At 49.8% G+C, this 24,845-nt stretch overlaps 1 protein-coding gene across 1 annotated transcript; it reads left to right on the forward strand.

The window, feature by feature from the left end:
- The first annotated feature begins 2,195 nt into the window (after nt 1-2,195).
- On the forward strand, nt 2,196-15,343 carry tlx1 (T cell leukemia homeobox 1). Its single transcript, XM_073026792.1, has 3 exons — nt 2,196-2,643; nt 4,735-4,972; nt 14,535-15,343. The coding sequence occupies exons 1-3, from the start codon at nt 2,196-2,198 to the stop codon at nt 14,755-14,757; spliced, it is 909 nt and encodes a 302-aa protein (XP_072882893.1). The 3' UTR covers nt 14,758-15,343.
- Nucleotides 15,344-24,845: the final 9,502 nt, after the last annotated feature.

Consider the following 24,845-nt stretch of genomic DNA (forward strand, 5'->3'; position numbering starts at 1 on the left):
CCTGTGGGATGGATGCGACGGTCCCAGGGGAGTGCAGGGCAGATTTACAGGAACTCTCCCGAGTAGAGAGATTTCAGCTCCAGCTTTAGACTGGAGAAGCAGGTTATACTGATCGGAGTTTCAGAGAAGATTTGATGCTGGTACCTGATCATAACGGGCTGAAATAAGATCAGCAAAGGGCGATTCGCGTCGCCTGACGATGCAAAGGTCGGGGTGGAGGGTCTGGGCAGCGGTACAGGGGGAGTGAACGTGAAGTGGCCGCTGCGAGGGGCGAGGGAAGTGATTAGATTTGGGCTTGAGGCAGAGCTCCTGGGCGAGCTGGGCTGACAGAGAGAGGCCCGGGAATGAAAGGCCTCTTTCTGCGCTGCGCAACCTAATGTGAGAGGCAGAGAGTGGAGAGCGGGGGAACGATGTAGGATGTAGGACGTCCTGAGTTTAGACATCAACGTTAAATCGTTCAAATCCGCCGCTTCACTTAAACGGTGGCGATGAGGAGTTGGTTTGGAGTGTCGGGACAGTAGGGTGGTGGTGGTTTTGGGGGGGGGGATTCCAGGTAGAAGTGTAATTGGGTCTAGACGCGGAGCTGCCGCGACGTTGGCAGGCAGGGAGCGGGCAGGTGCCGGCGCAGAGACTGAGCAGAAGCGCTGGGCTCGGGGTGTGAAACTGGGCGCCGCACCGACCTCTGCTTCTTGTATCTCCCGGGCTGACAGCGGCCCCGCGCACTAACTGGGACTGTTTGACCTCCAGTACGTCAACTTTTACACTTCATCTCACACCCAACACCTCCCCCTCCCCCCCCCCTCACACACACATACATACGTACACAACTTCCCCGTTCATTACTTTCCCTCCAGCGTCATGCGTAGATAGAATCCTGAGCAAGAGGCGCTGCCTGTTCCTCCAGCATTACCCTCCTCCCTGTTCTCCTCCCCCCTCCCACCCACCCCGGTTTCAAAACTCTTGAATCTCCCCATTGAACGCTGCCCGAACACCGAGACGTCTGGTCAGAATTCCAAAAATTCCTGGGAGTGACTCCCCCGGAGCCCGGTCTGATCCCGGCTGCCTGCTTGGTTCCACATTAGGACTTGCTGCCCGTGTTCCGCCGGTTAAAGGAAATATGCCCTGGATTCGTTTCCGAATTAAAATAGATCCAATTTCCAATGTTTTAATTGTCATGAAGTTATCAGAAATGTATAATTTATGCCTTATAGTTTCCTGCAATGATTTAGTCAAATTTGCCGATGTTATAGGCAGGGTGAATGAATTATATATTATTAATTTGCAACGAAGGTTTTCATGAGTGTCTCGCTGCCAGCTGGAATTGGTTCCCTTGTTGTTGTGTGTGTATTTTGCGCTGCCTTTGGGATATTTATTCTTCACGGTTTCATGTCCCAACCCATGCCTGTTCCAGCGCGCCCTTCGCAACCGGTTCAATCTTTAGAATTCAACAAGATTTTTAAAAAATTACATACAATCCTGTTTTACAAAGACCATTCACGCCGAGGTCACATGAAGGGGTTTACTGAATTATTCAATGATCTTTATGGCGGTTTTCAACGGGGCAGGGAACTGGGACCTTCTTTAGCTGAGTGCCGCGGTGCCCGCGGCAGACGAAGCGGCCGGTTCGCTGACGTCTGGTAGCTCTGGAACGGGGCGGGCACGGGGAGGTGGAGGGGGTGGGGGGGTGCGACTTGTACATTCCAGCCCGACCAGAGGTTTGACCTGTAGGGTATGATTGAGAACGCACCACCTGATATCTCCTCAGCCCCGGTCAGTATGGGCCATTGGAATGAATAATTCGAGAATACGAAAACCTTTTGGCATGAATTTCTGGCTTGACTTTATAAGGTTAGGTCCCGCCGTTCAGCTCCTCGCTGCCCTGTTAAACCCCCCTCCCCTTCGCTCCTCGGCTCTGTCACTGCGATCCCAGCCAATAAAGAACAGCCCACCCCCTCCCCAGTCCCACTAGTCCAGGATGCATTCTGTCTCGGAGTTCCTGGCAAACAATGATTGATGTTTCGGTTTCGAAGCCGACTCTGAAACCTCCTGCAAAATAACACCAGCCTCCCGGCTGCCGCTTCGCCCGCTCCGAGGAACCGCAGAACTGAGGCGTATTTTATTTGTTTGGGAGATCGGGGGAGCCGGGATCGCGCCTGGGAAACGCCACGGTTACCGGGCAACCCCTCTGAGCAGGGATGGATCCATTGGGCGGACCGCATCCACACTCTCAACACGAACCCATCAGTTTTGGAATAGACCAGATCTTGAACAATCCGGATCAAGGAAGTTGCATGATTCCGAATTCGCGGCTCCAGGATGTGGACTACGGACTAGGATGCATGGTCAGCGGGAGTTACAACAACGTACCGGTAAACTACGCCAACAACGGCGGCGGCGGCTACAACGGTGCCTGCAGCTTGTCCTCGCTGGCCAGTCCGTACGGCGTCAACCTGGGCATGAACAGCAACGGCTTGAACCCAGCGGGTGTCATCAGGGTGCCTGCCCATCGGCCCGTGACCACCGGCGTTCACCAGCCCATGAGCACGGGTGGCGCGCCTGGCCCAGCCGCCAACAACTCCCTGGGCAACATGACATTCCCGTGGATGGAGAGTAACAGGAGGTACACGAAGGACAGGTTCACAGGTAAGGGGGAACGGGGACGGTGAGTTAAGACCACTAAACCCACAACAGCACTATCCCCTTCTATTTAATCACTCGCAATTCCAACCCCTTCTCCATCGTCAGAGTCCGGGAGCAATCCTTATTTCCTAACCTTCCTTGTTTGTTCTCTGAAATTATCAACGCGGGCACCGAGGCGGCATTTCCGCCAGAAATCGTCTTTCGGATATTTTGGCAATGACGGTCAGGATTTATATTAATAGAATGTGATTTCTTTTTAATTAAAAAGAGATAGAACCAACCAATTTAAATTAAAAACTGATTGGAATCGGTAAAACCAAGGGACAAAGATGATCTGATAATTATCCACAAACTCCCGCCTTCCAAACATTTAACACAATTAAAGAACTGACTGACCTGTATTAAAGCAGGTCCGGAGTATCGACTAAACATCCCTCCATAATTCACGAAGACTTTATCTAAAACCCGAACGAATTAGTCCCCTTCGGAGCGACTGGGATTGTTTGAAGTCCAGTATTTGTTTGGATTTTCTTTTTACTGATTAAGTTCACTCAGTAAAGATTTGTCCAAAAACTACTCCCAGAATTAATCCTTCAGAGAAACCATTTATCTGCAAATATGGAGGTCTGAGAAGTTAAAATAATTATTATATTTGGTAATGATTTATTATTGTCACATGTAGCGAGACACGGTGAAAAGCTGGAGGGGAAATCGTAATTCAATATAAAACTGAATCGATTATCTACAAATTAATGTTAGCTTGTAAAATTCAAATACATCTCATACACGTTTTATTTTATGAAACTATAACGTACTTAAATGCATCCATAAAAATCTTCTTGTTTAATCACACATTAAAGCTAAAAGTGTGTGATTTAATCACTGGATTTAAATGTAATAATCTGTCGGGATAAATTGTGTTTTAAAACTGTTAGTTAGAAACAGCACATAACACTAGTTCTGTGTCGTATGTTTATTAAACGAAACCTGTTTTAAAGACAATGATTTTATAATTCAGTTTTTTTTTACAATGTGGATTTTGAAAGTGGGGAGTTATCAGTGTGGCCTTTTTGTGAGACTGTACACAGGCCTCTCCGATGCCCCGGCTCGGCCTCTCTCGCCGCGCAACTCGCCGAATTTCTGCCGCTGCATTACCGAGAGAAGGCTGCGGATCCTCGGGCAGTTTCGCCGCTTCTGCTCGAGGATCCCACGGCACGTTCGCCGTCCCCGGGCCGGGTCGGGCCGGTCTGCCGCGCTGAAATGCGGGAGACGGGTGAAATATATTTTGCTTAAAGACTGTGATATTTCCCAATGGGTTTTAATAGAATATAAAAGGGGCTTCTTCCCCCTTCCTCGCCCACCCTGTCGAACAGCCCCGGGGTGCAGGGAGCCGAGGGCCGAGGGTGTACCGGTGCGGCAACAGGCCCGAAGTCTCCGCCTTGTAACTTTGTCTCAAACCTTTTCCCTCCAACCCACACTCCCTTTCTTTTCTCTCCATTTCTCCTTCACGTCGCTTGTTCTTTACTGACCTGTAATCCCATATGTTTCTTCAATTTCCCCACTCTTCTACCCGTTCCCTCCCGAAACCTTTCCCGTTTTCGGCGTATTTAATTTTCTTACACTCTCTTTTGATAGATTGTGCCTACACCTATCTACCCCGTACCATTCTCTCTCTGTCCCCCAACCCCCGCACTTCATCCGTCCCTCATTTTCTCTCTCCTTCCTCTCTCATTGTATTTCTGTGCCCCCGCCCTTTTGTCCATCACTCCCCCCCCATCCCCTTCACACTAACACTGATCCTTGAGTATTTATGGGTAGTTTTGAGCCCAACAATTTGACATTTATTCATATCGAAGGGAGAAGGACCCTCTCATTACACACACGAAGAATGAATCAGGACGGCCAGGGAGGAAGGTATCTGCAGCCGGGTTGGTCTGTGAAATCATTAGTCCGTGATTTAAGTTCATTTTAAAGTGAAATATGGTGACTCATTGCCCCGCAGGACTGGGTGGCCGTGCGCCCCAATGGCCGGGGATTCGCGTCTCTGTCCGGGCTCCGAGATTCTCCTCATCACCCGCCCGTCCTCTTTTTCAGTGGCCCTCTCGCCATTCACCGTGACCCGGAGGATAGGGCACCCGTACCAAAACCGCACTCCGCCGAAGAAAAAGAAACCGCGGACCTCGTTCACGCGCCTCCAGATCTGCGAGCTGGAAAAGCGCTTTCACCGCCAGAAGTACCTGGCGTCGGCCGAGAGGGCAGCGCTGGCCAAGGCCCTGAAAATGACCGACGCTCAAGTGAAAACCTGGTTTCAGAACAGGCGGACCAAGTGGAGGTAAGGGCCGGGCTGGGACGAGACACAGGCCAAATCCCTGGGCTGAGAACTGCAGCCTTCCTTCTCCCTGCCTCGCTATTCCCCCGCCGGCCTCTTTCCCTCCTCAACCCTCACAGTAGCAAACGCGCGGACCAAGTGACTGATGGAAGTGAGGGGGGTCAGTCTGTATTTTGTCACAAAGGTTCTTAAAAAATCAGCGTCTAAATGGGGTTGCGGGACCCGGCAACTGTGGCCGGCGAATGAACAGAATGGTGGGAACATCACTGCAGAACTCCTTTCTACAGAAGCTGAAAAAGTTGTGTCAAACTTTCAGAACTTAGTTGGGCAATGGGGAACATTTTACACCGCCCTACATACACTGGGATTAAGAGCAAGAGGAGGCCGCTCGGCCCTTCGAGGCTGATTTACCATTTCATAGATTCATGGAACTCCACTGTCTCATCTATCCCAGAAACTCTTCCTCCCTCGCCTCCCCCCCCCCACCCTCCACCCCCAGCCTTGGAAAGATGTAAGCTCTTTACTTCGATTGTCCTTTGAGGAAGACTGTCTTCTGGGCCGGGGTGGGGAGGTGGGAACTGATAAACCGTCTAACCCCTGTTTAAATGGACGATAAACACAAGAGATGCTGCAGATGCTGGAAATTCATCCGGAGCAACACGCGCACAGAAGTGCTGGTGGAACTCAGCAGGTCAGGTAGTATCTATGGAAAAGAGTCAACAATCGACGTTTTGGGTCGAGTGCTGATGAAAGATCTCGGCGCGAAACGTCGACTGTTCATTCATTTCTGTGGATGCTGCCTGGACGATAAGTTGTATTTAAATTTTAACGTGGATAGGAAGCGGGAATACGGAGCTGGAACTGGCTTTCTTTTATCAAGTGAAAAGATTTGGTAAAAAGGGTTAACATAAATTGGCCACAAATAAATCGAACGGACATTCAGGAAAAGCCTATTCACGCTGAAAGTCGGGCCAACGAGGAACTCGCTCTGACGGAGAAGAAAGGCGAGGGTTAAAGGAAAGCAGGAATAACAGAGGAACGGAGGAGAAATTAAAAGTGGCCGGAGAAAGGAAGGGTGGCGTGGGGATAAACCTCTTTAGGGGCGGCTGATCGAAATCACCGGTTCCCCTTCATTCCTGGTAATAATGCTTTATCTCATTTGCTCGTTTGAGTTTAGTAACCAAGATCAAGTACGTACAGGCCGGTGAAACCTTCCACCCCCCCCCCCCCCCCCGCCAGTTTCCTGCCACCCTCATCGGGCCTTAAATAAAACAGGCTGACCTACACAATTTAACGTTTATTTATTAATTATTTCGATTGTAATTGACTTGGGTAATTGTTGCTGGTGGAAATGGACGTTTTCTTATTCAAACCAGCCAAAACCAATTACTGAAAAAGAAAATTTAAAAATGTTGAAAAGGCGGAAGAGTTTCAGAAAGGAATTATCCTGGGCGGTTTTTACCTCCTCCGCTATCGAACAACCTTTCCCCGCCTTATTCGGTGAAAGGCGGTGATCCGTGTTGAATTCCGCTCTGGTAAGACAAAGAGAAACTCTGTTAGATTTCCTGTGAATAAACACTGATCGGCTTCCCGATTCCGGGATGAACTGGTCCGACCTGACGCGATTCCTGCCTGCACTTCTGTACGGAGATCGGGGGAAGCGAGAGATGCGTCCTGTATCCTCGGCCCGTGCCTCCGGAGCCGCAGGCTTTCTGCTAAGATCGGACTCCAGCGAGCGAGCGGGAGATTTCTCGGGAAACGGGAAACGGGGGGGTGGGGGGGGGGGTGGCTGGAGCCCCACGGCCAGGAGGAAGGTGGAAGAGTGGAGGGGAGTGAAGGGGGTGAACGGTGGAAGGCGGATGAAGGAAGGAAAGGTGAGGGGAGAGGGAGGCCGAGGGAGCGTAGGTGTTCTTAATATTGAGTTGGTTTCCCGGGTGAGAGTCCTGGGACGCAAAGTTACAGAACTGGAGATGTGCGTGGCGAGTATAAACTGCAAGAAAGTTTTCAGATATCAGCAAACAGATTTGATTTAAAAAAAAACAACAAAAATATCGCAGTAACCCCTTTTGCCCGTCCCAAACCCACCTCCCTTACTCTTAGACCTGCCACCATCTACCCCCCCCCCCCCCCCACCACAACTGGACTGAGTTCCATCTTCCCCCTGCTCCGTCCTGTACAGATGGACTCCTGATTCCCGTTCGTCCTGTTCTGGTGACTCCTGGTTATTAATTCTCGCCAAATGGTAGCATCTCCCCGAATCCATTCGCCGTCGTGTAATTCTTAAAACACCTGTCCCTCGAGGAGGTCCCAGCCCGTCCCGCCTCCAGGAGATCTTTATATACCTATCATGAGCACGCCACTATATGGACACCAAGTTTCCCAGTGCGGTGCACCCCCGCCCCCGCCCCCCCCCCCACCCGATGATTCCTGGAGTTTGTCAGCATTATCAAAACACTGCAGATGCTGGACCCCGGAATCAAAACAGACTCAGTGGGTCTGGCCCGATGAAACGTGGAGACCGCTTCTCTCTTCGCGGACGCTTTCCAATTCACCAGGCATTTCCATCGTTGTTTCAGGTGGAAATTGTTTCATGCTGCTAGCGGTGTTCGTTCCCGGGTCCTCGTCTCCCCGCCCCATTCACACTCTGATCTTCAATGCCTGTCGCCTCGGTGGTCAGTCCTGAAGTTAGTTAGCCCACCCCCACCGCCAATGCCCGTTCAATCGCTTCCTCTTGGGACACAACCAGGTCGGCAGAGATTTCATTCCTCCACCTCTGCATTCAGACATTCATAGCCGGACCACTGGGATATCGTGCACGCTCCTTCCCCACCCACCCACACCAGCCCACTACCCCGGCTGTCGGCCTGGACAGTGACTGCTCCCCCGACAGTCAGGTTATTGAGAACTCGGAGCGAGGGGTCCAGAGTTCGCAGAAGAAATATTAAATACTCCTCCTTAGTTACGGATTTCGTTCTCCCAGTTCATCCCCACACAAACCGCTTGCACCCTCACCTTCTCCCTCCTTCCCACACCCTCTGTCACCTCTCTTTCTCCCACTCACCCCATTTCTCTCTCTCCCCCTCTCTCTTCCTCCGTCTCTCTACCTCTCCTTTCTCCATTTTCTCTCTCGCACTAACGCACACAACCTGTCCCAGTTTCTGAACTGAAAAAAACTGGGTGATATAATGATGAGGCGAACTTGAGATGACCAATTTCCCGGAACAATTCTCCCCGCTAGCCGCTCTCGGTCTCCTCTCTCCCCACCGCCCCCTTCAAAACTCTGTCCCTGTCTTAGTTCTCTTTTCCTTTACATTATCTCATCTTTTCCCTTTCTGCTTCTCGCCCCTTTTATGTTTCAATTTCCCCCACCACCCTATTTCTCTGCCCCACCACTCCCTCTACCCTTCTCCCTCTCCCCCGCTGCCGCCCCGTTTTTGAAGCCTAGTTCTGCGGCACCTGCGTGTGACCGGGCCGGGCGGCCGGTTAAAGTGCAATTGTTTCGATGGATCACAGAAAGCAGGTCAGGCCAGGTTGTAAATTCTCACCGCGTATTCATAGCTGCGATTCCGGGTGAGGACGATGCCCCTCGCTGGCGGGCAGACAAGGACCGCTCCCGATCACAATCCGAATTCCAAAACGCATTTGCCGGGTTTTCATGTGACACCAGATGCGAACAGTCAATAAAAAGGAGAACTGACATATGGTCTTCCGTGAAAACGAGGGTTAGGTTGGTGGTGGGGTGGGGGGCGGGGGTAGGGGTGCGGTTGGGAACCCCGATAAACGCCAGCAAGATGGCAGGAATGGAAAGGTCAGGTTGGAAAGTGCGGGTCTGGACGGTGGTTCGGATCAAAGTGACGCCAGCGAGGGCAGGTTGTACCAGAGGCAGCAAAGCCTTGTCCTTAAAACAAACATTTGGGGTTGTTTATAGGGAGATGGGACCGGAAAGGAAGACAGGTATGCTCCTCACTTGGACAGAGCGTTGTTAGGGGGCAGGGAGCGTGCACTCTGGTTGTCCTGTTACGGAAAGGCGTCCCGTGGACAGAAGGCGGCGGAAGTCTGCGAGGAATGCGCAACAAGTGCAGAGACGTTGACACCAGGGAAAGCCTGAGGCGACGGGCAAACCTTTCACTTGAGAGAAGAAGGGAGAGGGGGTCCATGTACATCTGTGAACTGCTGGAAGGTTCTGACGGAGCAGAGAGTGCGCCTCCGCTGGTGGGACGAGGGAAACAGAGACCGTCGGTGTCAGCGAGGGAAATCCACAGGAACCCCTTTCCCTAGGGGGCGGTGGGAATGTGGAGCGGTGGGGAGCGTTGATGAGTGTTCGAGCGGGAAGGGAGCGAGCAGAGGAAAGAACGGAAACGGACCATTCGGCCCATCTAGTCCGTGCTGAACTATTGTTCTGCCTAGTCCCATTGACCCAGTCTTGGGCTGTGATCCTACATAACCCTCCCATCCATTTACCTATTTAAGCTTCTCTTAAGTGTTGAAATCGAACCCTCATCCAGCATTTCTGCTCGTTCACACTGAGAATGGAGGAAATGGGGGGGGGGGGGGTTGCGGAGCCTCCAGGTGGAAAGTAAACACTAGCAGGGACTGGTTCGGCAGAGTGGCTTATTTCGGTACCATCCACCCCGTGATATCTCGTATAACGTGTGCTAGTAATCCCGTGTAATGTGTGCTACCCGCCGATATAATCCTGCATCGCGCATTTTACGGTGATTTTACCCAGATTTTACGGTGTTTAGCGGAATGATTCCCGAGATGAGGCTCCTCAGCTTTGAGGAAGTTTGGATTTATTTTCCTTGAAGCAAGGATCGTACAGGGAATGTCGTTAGGGAATCCGGAAATGTTCTTAGGGGAACATGGGATGTCGTTAGAGAACAGCGAGTGCCGTTGGTGAAACAAGGAATGTCATTAGTGGACAGGGAATGTCGTTAAGGAATCTGGGAATGTTTGGGGGATAGGGGATGTCGTTAGGCGACAGGGAATATCGTTAGGGAATCCGGAAATGTTCTTAGGGGAACATGGGATGTCGTTAGAGAACTGCGAGTGCCGTTGGTGAAACAAGGAATGTCATTAGTGGACAGGGAATGTCGATAAGGAATCTGGGAATGTTTGGGGGATAGGGGATGTCGTTAGGCGACAGGGAATATCGTTAGTGGATCAGGAAATGTCGTTAAGGGATCTGAGCGAGGGGTTTCGAGTCACGAAGGGTTTAGACAGAGCAACACACACAAAATGCTGGAGGAACTCAGCAGGCTAGGCAGCATCTACGGGAAAAAAGCCCGAAACGTCGACTGTACTTTGTTCCCACGGAATCTGCCTGGCCTCCTGAGTTTCTCCAGCAATTTGTGTGCGTTGCTTAGATTTGCAGCATCTGCGGATTTTCTCTTGTTTGTGTAGAGAGCTGACGATTCCCATTGGTAGAGGGTTCAGAAGCAGTCGGCACGGTGTAAAGGTGCCACAAACAAATGTGGAGGGAGCATTTCGTTTTAACACAGAATGTTTCAAGCCTGGTACCTCCTGCCACAGTTGGAAGGGGCTGATATGCTTCTTTATACCGTTTAAATTAGACTTGAATGAGTATCTTCATATTGTCATAGAGTAATACAGCACGGAAACAGGCCATTCGGCCCACTTGGTCCATGCCAGACACAGCATCCTTCTTGCTAGGACCAGTTACCCACATTCGCCCCATAACCCCCTCAGTCCTTTCCCTCCAACGACCTATCTCAATGCTTGCGATTAAAATTGTAACCTTAAATGTTACGATTTATCCACCTCGACCACCTCCTCTGGCAGCTCATTACCCTCTGGAAGGGAAAATGCGCGGCTCTGGGGAGAGGGGCGTGGCGTCACTGGGGTTTTAACAACGCTGGGGTCTCTTCGGCCGATCACATTTAAACAGCATCCGGCCACGCACCTTTGGAGCTGTGATCCGCAGTTCCACATTTCAGGGACAAAGGGCGGGAGTGCACGTTCCAGATGAGTGACCGCCCCGCTTTGTAATCGTTCTGTGATCCTGATGGGGTGGTTGTCTACGAGAGTCCGGAATCCAGAGGAGCGTGGAATTGGATTCAGACTTTTCCTATCAGGTTCCTTCTTCTTCAGCCTTTTACCTATCACCACCCAGCTTCTTACTTCATCCCCCTTCCACCTTCTCCCTCAACTGGTCTCATCTATCACCTACCAGCTTGTACTCCTCCCCCTCCCCTCACTCTCCTATTCTGGTTTATTCCCCCTTCCTTTCCAGTTCCGAAAAAGGGTCTGCACACAAAATCTCGACTGTTTACTCCTCTCCATAGATGCTGCCTGACCCGCTGAGTTTCTTCTGAGTAGTGTGTGTGTGTGTGTGTGTGTGTGTGTGTGTGTGTGTGTGTGTGTGTGTGTGTGTCCTACTCTGGATTTCCAGCATCTGCAGCATCTCTTTTATGTTTCACATCCGAGACTTGGAAAGAAAGGCAGGAAATTGGCGCTGGGAGTAGTGAGCACTGACCCGTGATCCATCAGCGCCGCTGGGTGCAGGGGCGTCCAGCGGGGGAAAGGATAAGCCAGCGTCTTTACAGATGAGCAACATACAATCTGCTGGAGAAACCCAGCGAATCGGGCAGCGTATGAGGGAGGACCAGAAACGTCGACAATTTCTTTCTTCCCGCTGAGTTCATCCAACAGATTTTTTGTTGCTGAATCTCAAGAGATTGTGTAGATTGTCGCTCAAGGTTCCAGCGCGGCAGTTTCTGGTGACTCTCCCGAACAGAGTCAGAATCAGGTTTAATATCACCGGCGCACCTCGTGAAATTTGTTCTGCGGCAGCGGTACATTGCAACACGTAAAAAGCTATAAATTAAATCATCTAGATATATAGTTAAATTAGTCCAAAAGGGAGCAAAAGAAAAGGGATAAACACAGTGAGGTAGTGTACGCGAGTTAGTTGTTCATTCAGAAATCTGATTGCGGAGAAGAAGCTAAACCGTTGAGTGTGCGTATTCAGACTCCCTGTACCTCCTCCTGGATAGTAGCAATGAGAAAAAATGAGAAAAGGTCATGGGGGGGGGGGGGGAGACGCCTTTTGAAGATGTCCTCGATGCTGGGGAGGTTAGTGCCAATGATGGAGCTGGCTGTTTACCCTGTTGGTCTTTAATTTATTTGTCCGGATCCGGTCATTAGCAGGACGTATCCGAGGCATTTGGCCTCGTAATCAGGGCTGACGTGACGGGCCGAAGAGCCTGCTCCTGGGCTCTACTGCTGACTGGCCTGTCTCGAGTTCCTCATCCGTGAGCCATCTAGAGCTACAGTCTATTAGTATCGCGGACCTAAATACTGCTGATTCCAGGTTAAATTCCCTGATTGGGGTTGAAATTTCGCCGCACCATTGCCGTACCTGGTGGCCGCGAGTGTTTCTGCTCCCCCACACACCGAGTGTGCCAGTGAGGATTGCTCGGTATTTCTGTAGTGCCGTTTTCCCAACGGGGAGGATCTGTGACCCATGGTGGGTGGCAAAGACGGAAGATTACAGTATGAATTTGGGAAAAAAAACAGTTTCACAGAAATGAAAGCAGCGGGTTCGTGCCAAAGGGTGACTATTGGTTGGATATTGCGAGAGAATATAGAGCGTGCTTCCTCTGTTTGATGGCTGTGACCTGGGGCTCTTTCTTTGATTGGCGGACTCTGAGCGGGAGGTGGGGATTAGGTGGGAGTATCTCCTTTGATTGGCTCCTCTTCTGGGAACTCCCTATGAACCAAATCGACTAATAAGTAGAAGCATAAAGTTGGACACCGGCGATTGTGGGAGGGGGTGGGGCAATGTGAACGGGAAGACTAAATAAATGAACAGCCCTTGGTGAACTGGAGTTCGCCTGGGGCGACAACCGCGCTGATGCTGAGAAAGAGGACGTTTTCTGTCCAGTGACGGGCGCGTGAAGAGCATCGGTGAAAATTCCTAATGCAGACCCGAAGTGAGGCGGCCATGGCTACTTGTGAGAGGGAACGCTGACCGCGAGAGTTTCTGCCCCTCTGTGTATCGGGGTCACCTCCCAGCACAATGCCTCTGATCACTCGTGTGAAAGGCCCCTCCGGCCCCATCCCCTGAGTCAGTAGTTCAGATGACAAGTAGTTCAAAGGGTCTAAACAGAAGTTGGTGTGTCGAGACACATGTGTGCAGTGAAATTCCTTGCTCCTGTGAAGCTCAGAGAGTAAATCGTGTGCACGATAATAGACACAACAATAAACACCGCGAAATCGTGTGCACGATAATAGACACAGCAATAAACACCCCGAAATCGTGTGCTCGGTAATAGACACAACAATAAACACCGCGAAATCGAGTGCACGGTATGATGCGCTATCAATAACTCTAGGAGACTGGAAGTAGAGTACAAAATGATACGCCAGTGAAAACGGGCACAACCATGTTGAAGACTGTGGGAGGAGCAGTGCCCCAATCACCTTTATCCAGGGGTCTGTGGGAGGAGCCACAGGAGCGGTCAGCAGAGGGGCGTGTCCAGACAGGCATACGTGGTTTACCACACGGTAACAATAGACACAACAGTAAACACCGCGACAGCGTATAAACAGCAGACAGTGCAAACATTGTAATGCTGTTTAAAATAGTGCAAAGTACCGAAAGGGGGACAGAGAACGTGACAGCATCACCGGGAAGGGGGTGTGAAAGTGACAAACTGTTCTAATGCGAAGTTTCGCAGTCAATTCCTTTCTCTTCCCCCCCCCACCCCCCCACAACACTGCTCGACCCGCTGAGTTCCTCCAGCAGACTGTCCGTTGCGCCGGATTCCACCATGCGCAGTCTCTGTTGTCTTCTTGTGAAACAGAGCATTGCCTCGGGGGTCTGGTAGGAGTGGGAAAAAGCCGCTGCATAGGATGTTTCCATCAGAGGGCACAGGGGCAGAATAAATGGTGAGGAGAAACGAGGAGGAATTTCTTTATGGGATACAATAGGGTATTTAAGAGACTCTTAGATTGGTACGTGGAGCTTAGAAAAATAGAGGGCTAAAGCCGTAAGATAATTCTAGGCAGTTTCTAGAGTAGGTTACATGGTCGGTACAACATTGTGGGCCGAAGGGCCTGTAATGTGCTGTAGATTTCTATGTCCGAGTCATCGGGTGTACTTTGATAGAGGTTGATGTGTTCTTGATTGATACGAGGGGTAAGGGTTACCAGAAGGTGGGAAAATGGGATTGAAAAAAAATCGGCCGTGATTGAAGAGCGGAAGGGACTTAATGGGCTGAATGGCCTAATTCTCTCCCTATATCTTACGATAACGCCATTCATTCAGTGCCCGTCAACGAATCCCGGAGTGGTATACGAATATGTACTTTAACAATACATTTATTTTGAACTTTGAATAGTTATTGCCCACTCCTGTCCGCTGAGCCGCCCACTTCCAGTCCTTGTGGGGAAGGTTTGTTGGGAGTAGAGACCTAGTCCCACCCTCCCCTCACCCTTCTCCCTACCCCTTCCTCCCCCCACCCCAAGGCCGGCGCCAGGGCAGGTTGATTGACAGAGTCTGTCTCTTTCTGTTTCGGTTGCTGGTTGCTCCTGGGTGAAGGCGGCAGACGGCGGAGGAGAGAGAGGCAGAGCGGCAACAGGCCAACCGCATCCTGATGCAACTCCAGCAAGAGGCCTTTCAGAAGTCGCTGAGCCAGCCCATCCAGCCCGACCCCATCTGCCTGCACAACGCCTCCCTGTTCGCGCTACAGAACCTGACGCCCTGGTCGGACGACAACAGTAAGATCGCCTCCGTCACCTCTGTGGCTGCATCCTGTGAATAGTCACCCGCAGCCCTCCCTCTCCCCCGGGCTCCTGCTCCTCGCTTCGGGCCGAGACACCGGGACTTGCCGGTACCGGAAGCCGGACTCCCGGAGCAGATCAGAGAGCCGAGGGCGAGGTCAAGTAACTGGGACCTTGCGTGAAACTGCACGGGCCCCGGGCAACCGGCAACGCAAACGGATTGTCTACAGGCACAGAGCCAGCGAAAGGTACCTCGGGGACAGAGAGAGCCAGCGGTAGAGATGCAAAGAGGGAGACAAGGACTCCGCACTCACAGCTCTCGGCGTCAGCCAGCCCTCTGCCACATTGTAGACCGTCCTCCACCCCAGACCCTCAACTGGCCCAGCAGCGGCAGTGCGGCCGGTTTCAAAGTGTCTGAGACGACGGGGGTCCGGCAAGTACAAACTGGGGCTGGGTGACTCACCAACCTTCAGTGAAGCAACTGGCCTTAGTGTCAGAGTTCCCCTTCACATTGAACCCCCACCCCGTCCACAGTACATTGAACACCCTTTCACAGTGACCCCTTCCCTTCACAGTTACTCTACCCCTTATGGTGACGTTCCCTTCACAGTGCCCCCCTTCGCAATGATACACCCCTCCTTCAGTGACTCCCCTCCTTTCACATTGACACACCCCCTCCTTCACGTTGTCCCCCTCCCGTCACGATGACCAACCTTCATTCATAGTAATTTCGCCAACGCCACATTCTTATGCCCAAATTAAATTGTTTCAAACTATTAATTTGCTGCAGGATATTTGAAACAAAACATATAGAAAAACGCTGGAAAGACTTATTGGTTCGGGTTGTGTCAGCGGAGAGGGAAACAGCTCACGTTTCAGGTCAGAAACATTTTATTGTGCCTGAAAGGTGAGCTCTGTCTCTCTCTCTCCACAGATGCTGCCCAACCTACCCAGTATTCCCAGCAACTGCTGGTTCTGCTGCAGGTTTCAAGCAGCCGTGATGGGAGGTGAACTTGCTTCTCCGCCAGCGACACCTGGTGTCCGGGAGCGGCGGCGCAATGCCCTTGGAGGCTCGGGTGATTGTGGTTGCCAGACCACGCCTGGCGTTCCTACCCGTGAGTGACGGAGGAGGAGGTTCCTCCTCATCCAAGACACAGTGAGGGAGATCGACTGTTGACAGTTTACACAAGTTCTCATAACGATGACAAGCCGTGCCCGCTCTCTGCCAATGGCAAGTTAGTAAGAGGTCCCAGTTCACACTTTAAACGCTAACACACTGAACTTATCCCTGGGCTGCGGCGAAGGGGATTAATTCTGTAAGATATAGTGAGTACACTCTAAAAGTATATCTGAAAGCGCGCCTACACATACACACCCACACACAAACAGTATATAAAACATATAAATGTATAAAACGGTAAAATAGTGATAAAAGTATTTTGTTTTCTGAAGGTCAATTTTAACTTTAGTCGTGTGTGACAGAAATCTTAAAACCTACGATGATTTCAACACACCAGTCCGCCCTTAGCTGGGATAAAACTTGCGAGAAGGTTATGCACTTATGATAAATATTTTCAGTAATCACCTTTCTACATTTCTTGTGTAAATTATGTCTAAAATGAGGAAAGTGGAGCCGTTTCTACACGATGGCTTTGTGTATTTGAAGAATCTCGGGTTTATTTTTGTATGAATGTTGCTTCCAAGAACAGAAACTTCGCGGTGGAACTTTTCCCGTTTTAAGAGTGGACTGCTCGAGAAGAGAGCAAACTGCACACCGGGCCGGTCGGTCTCTGGAGAGGGGGCAGAATATCCTGCATGTCTATAGCGCCACTCCCAGGCACCTGGCGCCCAAAGGTCTGTCCGCCAGGCAGTTTGGAAATGAGATGAAAAGCTTTGGGGTGGGGCACATCGTCCTGCAGTCGGAGGAGGTCAGGCGTCTCCGGGTCTCTCCCTCCCCCGCCCCCGCCCCCGAGGTGACAATGGGAGGCCGATGATGTAACCCGTTTTCCCCATCCTACTTGCTCGGATCCTGCAGGTTGTTCCAGACCCATCCCCTCTCCCCACTCCCACCTTATCTGTAGGGAAATAGTGATAAAGTCATGCAGCAATACAGTACGGACACAGGCCACCCGGCCCTGCCAGTCCATGCCGACCTGGGTGCCCACACAGCCAGTCCCAATTTCCTGTTTTTGGCCCATATCCCTCCAAGCCCCGCCTCTCTGTATGTACCTGTACCTGCCTCGGCCACTTCCTCGGGCAGCTCGCTCCATATACTCACCCGCAGGTCACTTTTATATGCTACCCTCTCAGCCTAGATCTATGCCCTCTAGTTTTGGACTGCCCGACCCTAGGGAAAAACTGTTACTGTCCACCCTATCGATGTGATTTTACAGCTTTCTATATGACCGCCCTTCTTTCTGCTTCTTTCGTAGGTTTATTCTTTCCAGAATAAAGGCCATTCTGGCCAGCCTTTCCCTCTAGCTCTAGTCCTCTAGTCATTGCAGAACTTCTCTGCAGTCCTTACAGTTCAGCCATGTCTTTCCTGTAACAGGGTGGCCAAAACTCTACACAGTACTTCCAGTGCGGCCCCAGCGAGGACGCAAACTTTAGGTGTGGCGCACGGGCAGTTAATACGCGCCCAAGTTAGGACCCTCCGAACAGCGCCCCCTTTATCTACTTTGACAGCCGGGGAGCTGGCGCTCTATCGCCGTTCAGCCCCGGAGACCCTGCGTAGTGAAACCGTGATTCCCGAAGGATACGGGACCCCGGTGTGTGGGAGTTAAATCTGCGCCCGATCCCGAGAGCACTTCCATCTCTGACCCAGCGTTTTCGTGATATCGCTGTTTTGTGGTCGGGTCACGGGAGTTGCGCGTGTGATGTTCCAACCACTAACCTGTAAACAGTGTAAATAAAACAGAAGTTCTTTTTCTTTGTCCGCCTTCTTGTTTCTGAGTGAGTTCCGCCGGGACCGAATCTCCCCGCCGCCGCTGCCGGCGCGGTGTCGGGGAAATAGGGAGGGGGATGCGGAGGACATAAAATATTTTAGAGCCTTCGGTTCACCCTGATGTGCCGACCTTTTAACCTGCTGTAAGACCAACCTAACCCTTCCCTCCCACACAGTCCTCCACGTTCCTATATCTAAGAGTCCCCAATGAAGATGTCTCTACCAACACACCTGACAGGGTGTTCCACACACCCATCAAAAAAAATCTGGTTTCTGACATCGGACCTGTACTTTCCTCCAATCACATTAAAGTGATGCCTCCTCCTATTGGCCATTTCCACGCTGGGAAAAAGGGTCTGGCTGTCCACCGATCTCTGCCGCTTTTCACCACTATCATGTCACCTCTCATCCTAAAATCTCCAGCTCAAAGAAATTGACGGCTGAAACATCTACTGCAGGTTTACCGTCTGAGGGAGGGTTCGGTTTTGGGGTTAAATCGAGGGTCGTCCTCACTCATTGTGTGTCTGAGGGGTAGTGGTAAAAATACGCCCCCCCCCATCATCCCCGGCACTGTCTGCCCACCACCACCCTTCCTCTCCGCCCCACTTTTCATGTCGTGCCCGGGTGGTAGAGGCTCTCAGCTAGGGAGAGTCGCACCACTGCAGCGGGGTGAGTCGACCGAGCCGAATGCCCCAACTCCCCCACTCACGGCGCCGGACAGATTCCTGCGCCCGGACTTAACACAACGGAACTCACACCGGGGCGGGGGTGTGGATGGCGGATAATGGACTAGGCTAAAGGAGGCCATTTGGTCCATTGCGGCTGAAACCTGAAATCTGACTGCAGTGCTCGGTTGACCGTAGGTCACGGTCTTGTATTTGGGGGAAGGGGTGGGGGTCTGGTGAGTTCCAGGCCAACTTCTCCAGATGGAAAAATGTCCCTTCTTCCTGTCTAATCCTCCCACAAAATATGTTAAACCACTGCCCCTGGGGTTTGACCACTCTGTTAGTGAGATAGGCTCTTGCCGTTTATTACCTCCAAGGCCCTCATTACTTTATACGCCCCAACCTACCCTCTCAGTCTCCTTTACACACTGCGGTCACGAAGGAAGTCTGTCCAGCTGACCCACATCCTCCACCCTCATCTCCACCTCCCATCGATCAACCCTCTTCACACCCCACCTATACCTTTTCCACAATTCCGCTATCACTAACCTACCATTTGCCCTTCCTCACCAACCCGAACTCTCCATTCCTCAGTAACACACCTTCACCCCATCTCCACCAACCAAACAGTATGCAGGAAATTTGAGTGTAGTTGCTATTACTAAGGATGAGGTACTTTATAGGCTGAAAAGTCTGAAGTTACAGAGGTAAGTCTTGCAAGCCTTTTCTATTCCATTTCCATTGAACAGGTTAGGACTTTATTCTCTAAAGCATAGACAAATGAGAGGAGATTTGATAGAGGTATATAAAACTAAGAAGGATATAGATAGGGTAAGTGCAAGAGTGCTTTTTCCAATGAGGTTAGGTGAGACTAGAATGAGAGGTCACAAGCTAAGGGTGAAAGGTGTAATGTTTAAGAGAAACACGAGGAGGATCTTCCTCACAGAGGGTGGTGAGAGTGTGGAACGAGGTTCTATTTCAACATTTAAGAGAACTGTGGATGGGTACATAGATAGGAGGTTTATGGAGGGCTATGATGTGGGTACAGGCTGATGGGACAGGGCAGAATAATAGTTCAGCATGGACTAGGTGGGACAAAGGGCCTGCTTCTGTGCTATAGTGTTCTACATTCTGTGTCAAGTCAGCTGGACCAGATAGACTACACCCCAGGATTCTAAAGAGGTTGTGGTACCATTAGTCATGATCCTTCAAGAGTCAGTAGGTGCTGGAATGGTTCAGAAGGATTGGAAAATCACAAATATCATTCAACTCTTTAAGAAGGGAGGGGGATAAAAGACAGGAAGTAATAGGCCAGTTAGCCTGACCTTAGTTGTTGGTAAGATGTTGAAGGTAATTATTAAGGATGAGGTTTCGGTGTACTTTGAGGCATTGATAAAATAGATCAAAGTTAGCATCGCTTCCTTAAGGGAAAATTCTGTCTGACAAATCAGATGGAATTCTTTGAGGAAATAGCAGTCAGGATAGACAGAGGGGAGTTGTTTACTTGGATTTTCAGAACTTTGATAAGGTGCCACACATGAGGCTGCTTAATAAGTTAAGAGCCAATAGTATTGCAGGAAAGTTGCTAGCTTGGATAGAGCAACACACACAAAATGCTGGTGGAACACAGCAGGCCAGGCAGCATTTATAGAAAGAAGCAATGTCGATGTTTTGGGCCGAGACCCTGCGTTCCACCAGCATTTTGTGTGTGTTGCTTGAATTTCCAGCATCTGCAGATTTCCTCGTGTTGACTGGCAGGAGGCAAAGAATGAGAATAAAGGGGGCCTTTTCTGGTTGGCTGCCAGTGACTAGTGGTGTTCGGCAGGGATCGGTGTTGGGACTACTTCTTTTTACATTATATATCAATGATTTGGATGACCAGATTTATGACTCTGTGGCCAAATTTGCAGACAATACAAAGATAGGTGTGGGGACAGGTAGTATTGAGGAAGTGGGGGAGTCTGCAGACGGACTTGGACAGATAAGGACAATGGGCAGTGAAGTGGCAGATGGAATATAGTGTCAGGAAGTGTATGGTTATGTACTTTGATAGAAAGAACAAAGGCACGGAGAGTATTTTCTAAACAGGAAATTGGAGGTGCAAAGAGCAAGATTCCCTGAAGATTAACGCAGTCTGAGTCTGTGGTAAGGAAGGCAAATGCAATATCAGCATTCATTCCAAGAGGATTAGAATATAAAAGCAAATCTGAGGCTTTATAAGGCATTGGTTAGGCCCTGTTGTGAGCGGTTTTGAGCCCCATATCTGAGAAAGGATGTGCTGACATTTTGGAGGGTCCAGAGGAGATCTATGAGAATGGTTGTTCCCAGAAACAAAAAAAAGTTTAGCTAGCACATGAGGAGCAGTTGATGGCTCTGGGCCTGTACTCCTTGGAGTTTAGAAGAATGAGGAGGGGGATCTCATTGAAAACTATTGAATATTGAAAGGCTTAGATAGAGCATGTATGTAGAGGATGCTTCCAATAGCGGGCGAGTCCAGGACCAAAGGGATGCCTCAGCATAGAAGAACGTCCCTTTGGAACAGAATTGACATGGAATTTCTTTAGCCAGAAGATAGTGAATCTGTGGAATTCATTGCCTCAAACAGCTGTGCAGTCCAAATCACTGGGTATATTGAAAAGCAGTGGTTTTTGAAAAGGGTGTCAAAGTCTACGTGGAGAAGGCAGGGGAATGGAGTTGACAGGGATAATAAATCAACTATGATGGAATAATGGAACAGACTAGATGAGCCGAATGGCATAATTCACCTTCTATGTCTCATGCTCTAATGGTCAGTGGGGAGGGGGAGAGGGAGAGGATGGTTGGTAGAGGTGATGGACACGTGGAGAGGCGGGTGGATCTTGGTTAATTTATCATTAATAAAATAGATGTAATCACCTAGTTATGTTTCAGAAGGGGGATCTCTCGTGACAGTCCAGAGACACGTGGCATACTTGCATTTATTTCTGAGGCACTGAGTTCAAGAGTTGGAAAGTTATGTTGCAGTTTTTTTAAAACTCTGGTTAGGCTGCACCTTCAGCATTGCATTCAGTTCTAGTCATACTACTATAGGAAGGATGTGGAGGCTTTGGAGAGGGTGCAGAAGAGGTTCAACAGGATACTGCCTGGATTAGAGGGCATTTGCAATAGGGAGAGGTGAGACAAACTTTGGTTGTTTGCTCTGGAACAGAGGAGGCTTGGGAGAGTCCAGACAGAGGTTTATAAAATGATAAGGGACATTGATCGAGCAGGCAGACAACACATTTTCCACAGAATTGAACTGTCTACTAAGGTGAGAAAGGGTAAATTCAAAGGAGATGTGTGGGGCAGGTTTTAGTTTTACACAGAGTGGTGGGCGACTGGAATGTGTGTGTATTACTTAATTAGAGATATTTAAGGTGAAGGTGGAAGCTGATACAATAGAGGCATTTAAGAGGATCTTTAGACACAGGGATACACGGAGAATGGAGAGATACAGACCACGTGATGGCAGAAGATAGTAAATGTAATAAGCATAATTAGTTAGGCACAACCTTATGGGCCGAAGGGCCTGTTCCTGTACTGTACTCTTTTGTGTTCTTTAAGGCATTTGCCTAGTTTGAGATGCTGGTCCAGTGGAACAGTCTGAGAATTGTCAGTGGCCCATCACTAGAATTGCTCAGCGTAGCCCCTGCTTACTCTCAGTCACACCCCCTCCCTTTCCTTTCTCTGGTTTGTTCTCCCAGTGTCAATATGCAGCCGAATCCTAACGGGAGGCGACAGGGCGCAGAGAAGGTCCCGACTGGCTTGACTAGGTCTCCCTAACTTAAAAGCAAATGGGAATGGCATTTACCTGCTCACTTTGAAATTCAATATCAATCGCCCCAGCCTTTCAGACACAATGCTGTCATTCCAGGGAGCATCGCAGTGATACTTAACAAAGTGCTCGGTTACAAGTTGCCCAATCACTCACAATACGAGGCTGATTCTCAAAATAAAAGCGCTTTCACTCCTGTAAGTTGTGAGGAAATAGAAGGTTTCACCTTCAAAATGTAAAGAAGCAAGTTTCCTACTATTCTTACTATAATTTTATTTCAGATCAGTTTGATAACCCTCTCCACGCCGTCACAAAGCCACACGCCCGTTCACACAGTAACATGCGCTCACACACTCGCTCTCATTCCGCGCTTCCTACAATTGCTCACATTGACAATGTCGGTGGCACAGAACAAGACAATATTTCACAATTGGTAATGGTCTGAATCTGATGAAATGTTAATGAGGTGGTTCCAGTATAAATGTCCTTGATCGCGGCGGCACATCGTACTGCTCTGGGAGTTCGGATCGAGTTTCAGTGAGTCAATTGCCCGGCACCAGTACGGGAGAGCAAGTAGACTACACCAGGATTACTGACTCCACCTCACAACTGGATCTGAAGTATCATTGCCTGAAGCTAACATGAATCCCTGTCTCAAATGTTTAACTTGAAAACATTGCACTTCCATTAAGTTGTTTTTTTTTCTCTCTCTCTAGATATTGATCACAAATTTAAATCTTGCCAGTTTTATCCTGTGCTACGACGTTCAGTATTTAGTGATAAACAGTAGTGGAACGAGCTGCCAGCAGAAGTGGTGACCGCAGGTTTAATTTTAACACTTTAAAGAAATTTCGACCCAGAGGGGGAGTGGAGGAGGTGAGAGCGTGGAATGAGCTGCCATCGGAAATGGCGGATGGGGAGGGGGGTCTGATTTGGATGGGAGGGGGTATGGTCAAGATGCGGGTTGATGGGACTAGGTAGGACAACAGTTTGGCACAGACTAGCTGGTCTGAAGGATCAGTTTCTATGCTGCAGTGCTCTGTGACTCCAAACAACTGCTTCAACCCCACGGGAAATGCTGCAGTCCGGCTCTCATGCCAGCATTTCATTTGAGCCTCGCTTAATGTGGAAATGTGCCACAAGTTTTATATTGCAGTGAAGAATCTGATTTTCACTGAGGCAGTGAGAAACAGTGACAGAGTATTGAGGTTTGGGAATTCACCATGTTTGAGGGGCAGGCTCAGCGAGCTTCTGGTGTTAGGACTAAGCAGTGGATTAGAGCAGCAGACTGCTCTGTAGTCCATAGAACGCTACATCAGCGTGCAGGCACTTTAGCCCATGATGTAGTGCCAACCTTTCAAACTACTCTAAGATCATTCTAATCCTATGTATCCCTCCAATTTTTATCAGCCATGTCCCTAAGTAAGTGTTTCTTAAACGCCCCTAAAGGATCTACCTCTTCCACCAACCCCCACACTCCACGCACCCACCACTCTCTGTATAAAAAACCTACCTCCGACATCCCATTTATACTTTCTTCCAATTGCTTTAAAATCATGACCCCCCCCCCCCCCCCGCTATTAGCCATTTCCACCCTGGGAAAAAGGTGCAGGCTGTCCAATCAACCTAAGCCTCCGAGCTTGACAGGGCTGTTGGGAAACAGCATCAACAGCAAGTTACCGTGTACTGAAGAGGACAGGGCAGGTTGAAAAGGAAGATTTTAAGGAATTGTCTAAGACAGTCAAAGAGGTTAAGGGAGGGAATTCTCGCTCAGGGTTCAGGCAGTTGAAGGAACCACCCACAGGTTCAGACATGGGGGCGATTCAGAGGGGAACTCGAGGAGAGATCTCCGAGGTTGTGTTGTTGGATTGGGAAGTGTAGAGGGTCCATGAAGAAATTTGAGGACAAGGATGATTTTTTTTTTAACTGGGCAAAGCCGACGTTTCACAACTCAAATTGTAACCTTACCAACGCCAGTGAGAGATTAAAGTCAGTACTGGTGTTGATGCTGCAAAACGCAATGAGGGGAGTGAGATTTGTCCCAACTCATGGAGACACTTCAGTGATTCATTAAAGGGAGGTACCACCTCTCCTATCCAGGTACAATTGTCCTGAGACATTTGCAGGTTAATGGCCCAGATATGGTGTGGGAGGGTCACGGAGTCATGCAATACCAGAAACAGGCAATTCAGCCCACTTTGGCCATGCCAGCCACTGCACCTACCATCTAATTCCTTCTCCTAGACTTCCACACATCTCAAGTGTTCATCTAAATGCTTCTTAAATGTTGTGAGAGTTTCTGCCTCGCCACCCATCGCAATCGAACTTCTAATCCCCTTCAGGAGAAAAAGATTCTTCCTCGCATTCTTTCTAGCTAAGTCTTCTAGCATTCATCTCAAATCCATAAAAACAAGAGATTCTAATGATGTTAGAAATCTTGAGCAAACGTAAAATGCTGAAGGAACTCAGCAAGCCAGGTAGCACCTATTGAGGGGAATAAACAGCTGATGTTTCAGGCCAAGACTCTTCATTTTAAACCCATACTCTCTGCTTTTAGACATCTCTGCTGAGTGGAAAATGTTTCTCAACTATCAACATTTTCCATCCCTTCACAAGTTTGCACTCATCAGCCAGGTCCCCCCTCACCCTCCTCCATTCCAAGAAAAACAGGCCTATTCCATCCTGTGCCTCCTCACCATGGTAACAATCCATCCCTGATCGGACTGT

The sequence above is a fragment of the Hemitrygon akajei genome, chromosome 23 (assembly GCF_048418815.1).
Source record: "Hemitrygon akajei chromosome 23, sHemAka1.3, whole genome shotgun sequence".
NCBI classification, from domain to species: Eukaryota; Metazoa; Chordata; class Chondrichthyes; order Myliobatiformes; family Dasyatidae; genus Hemitrygon; species Hemitrygon akajei.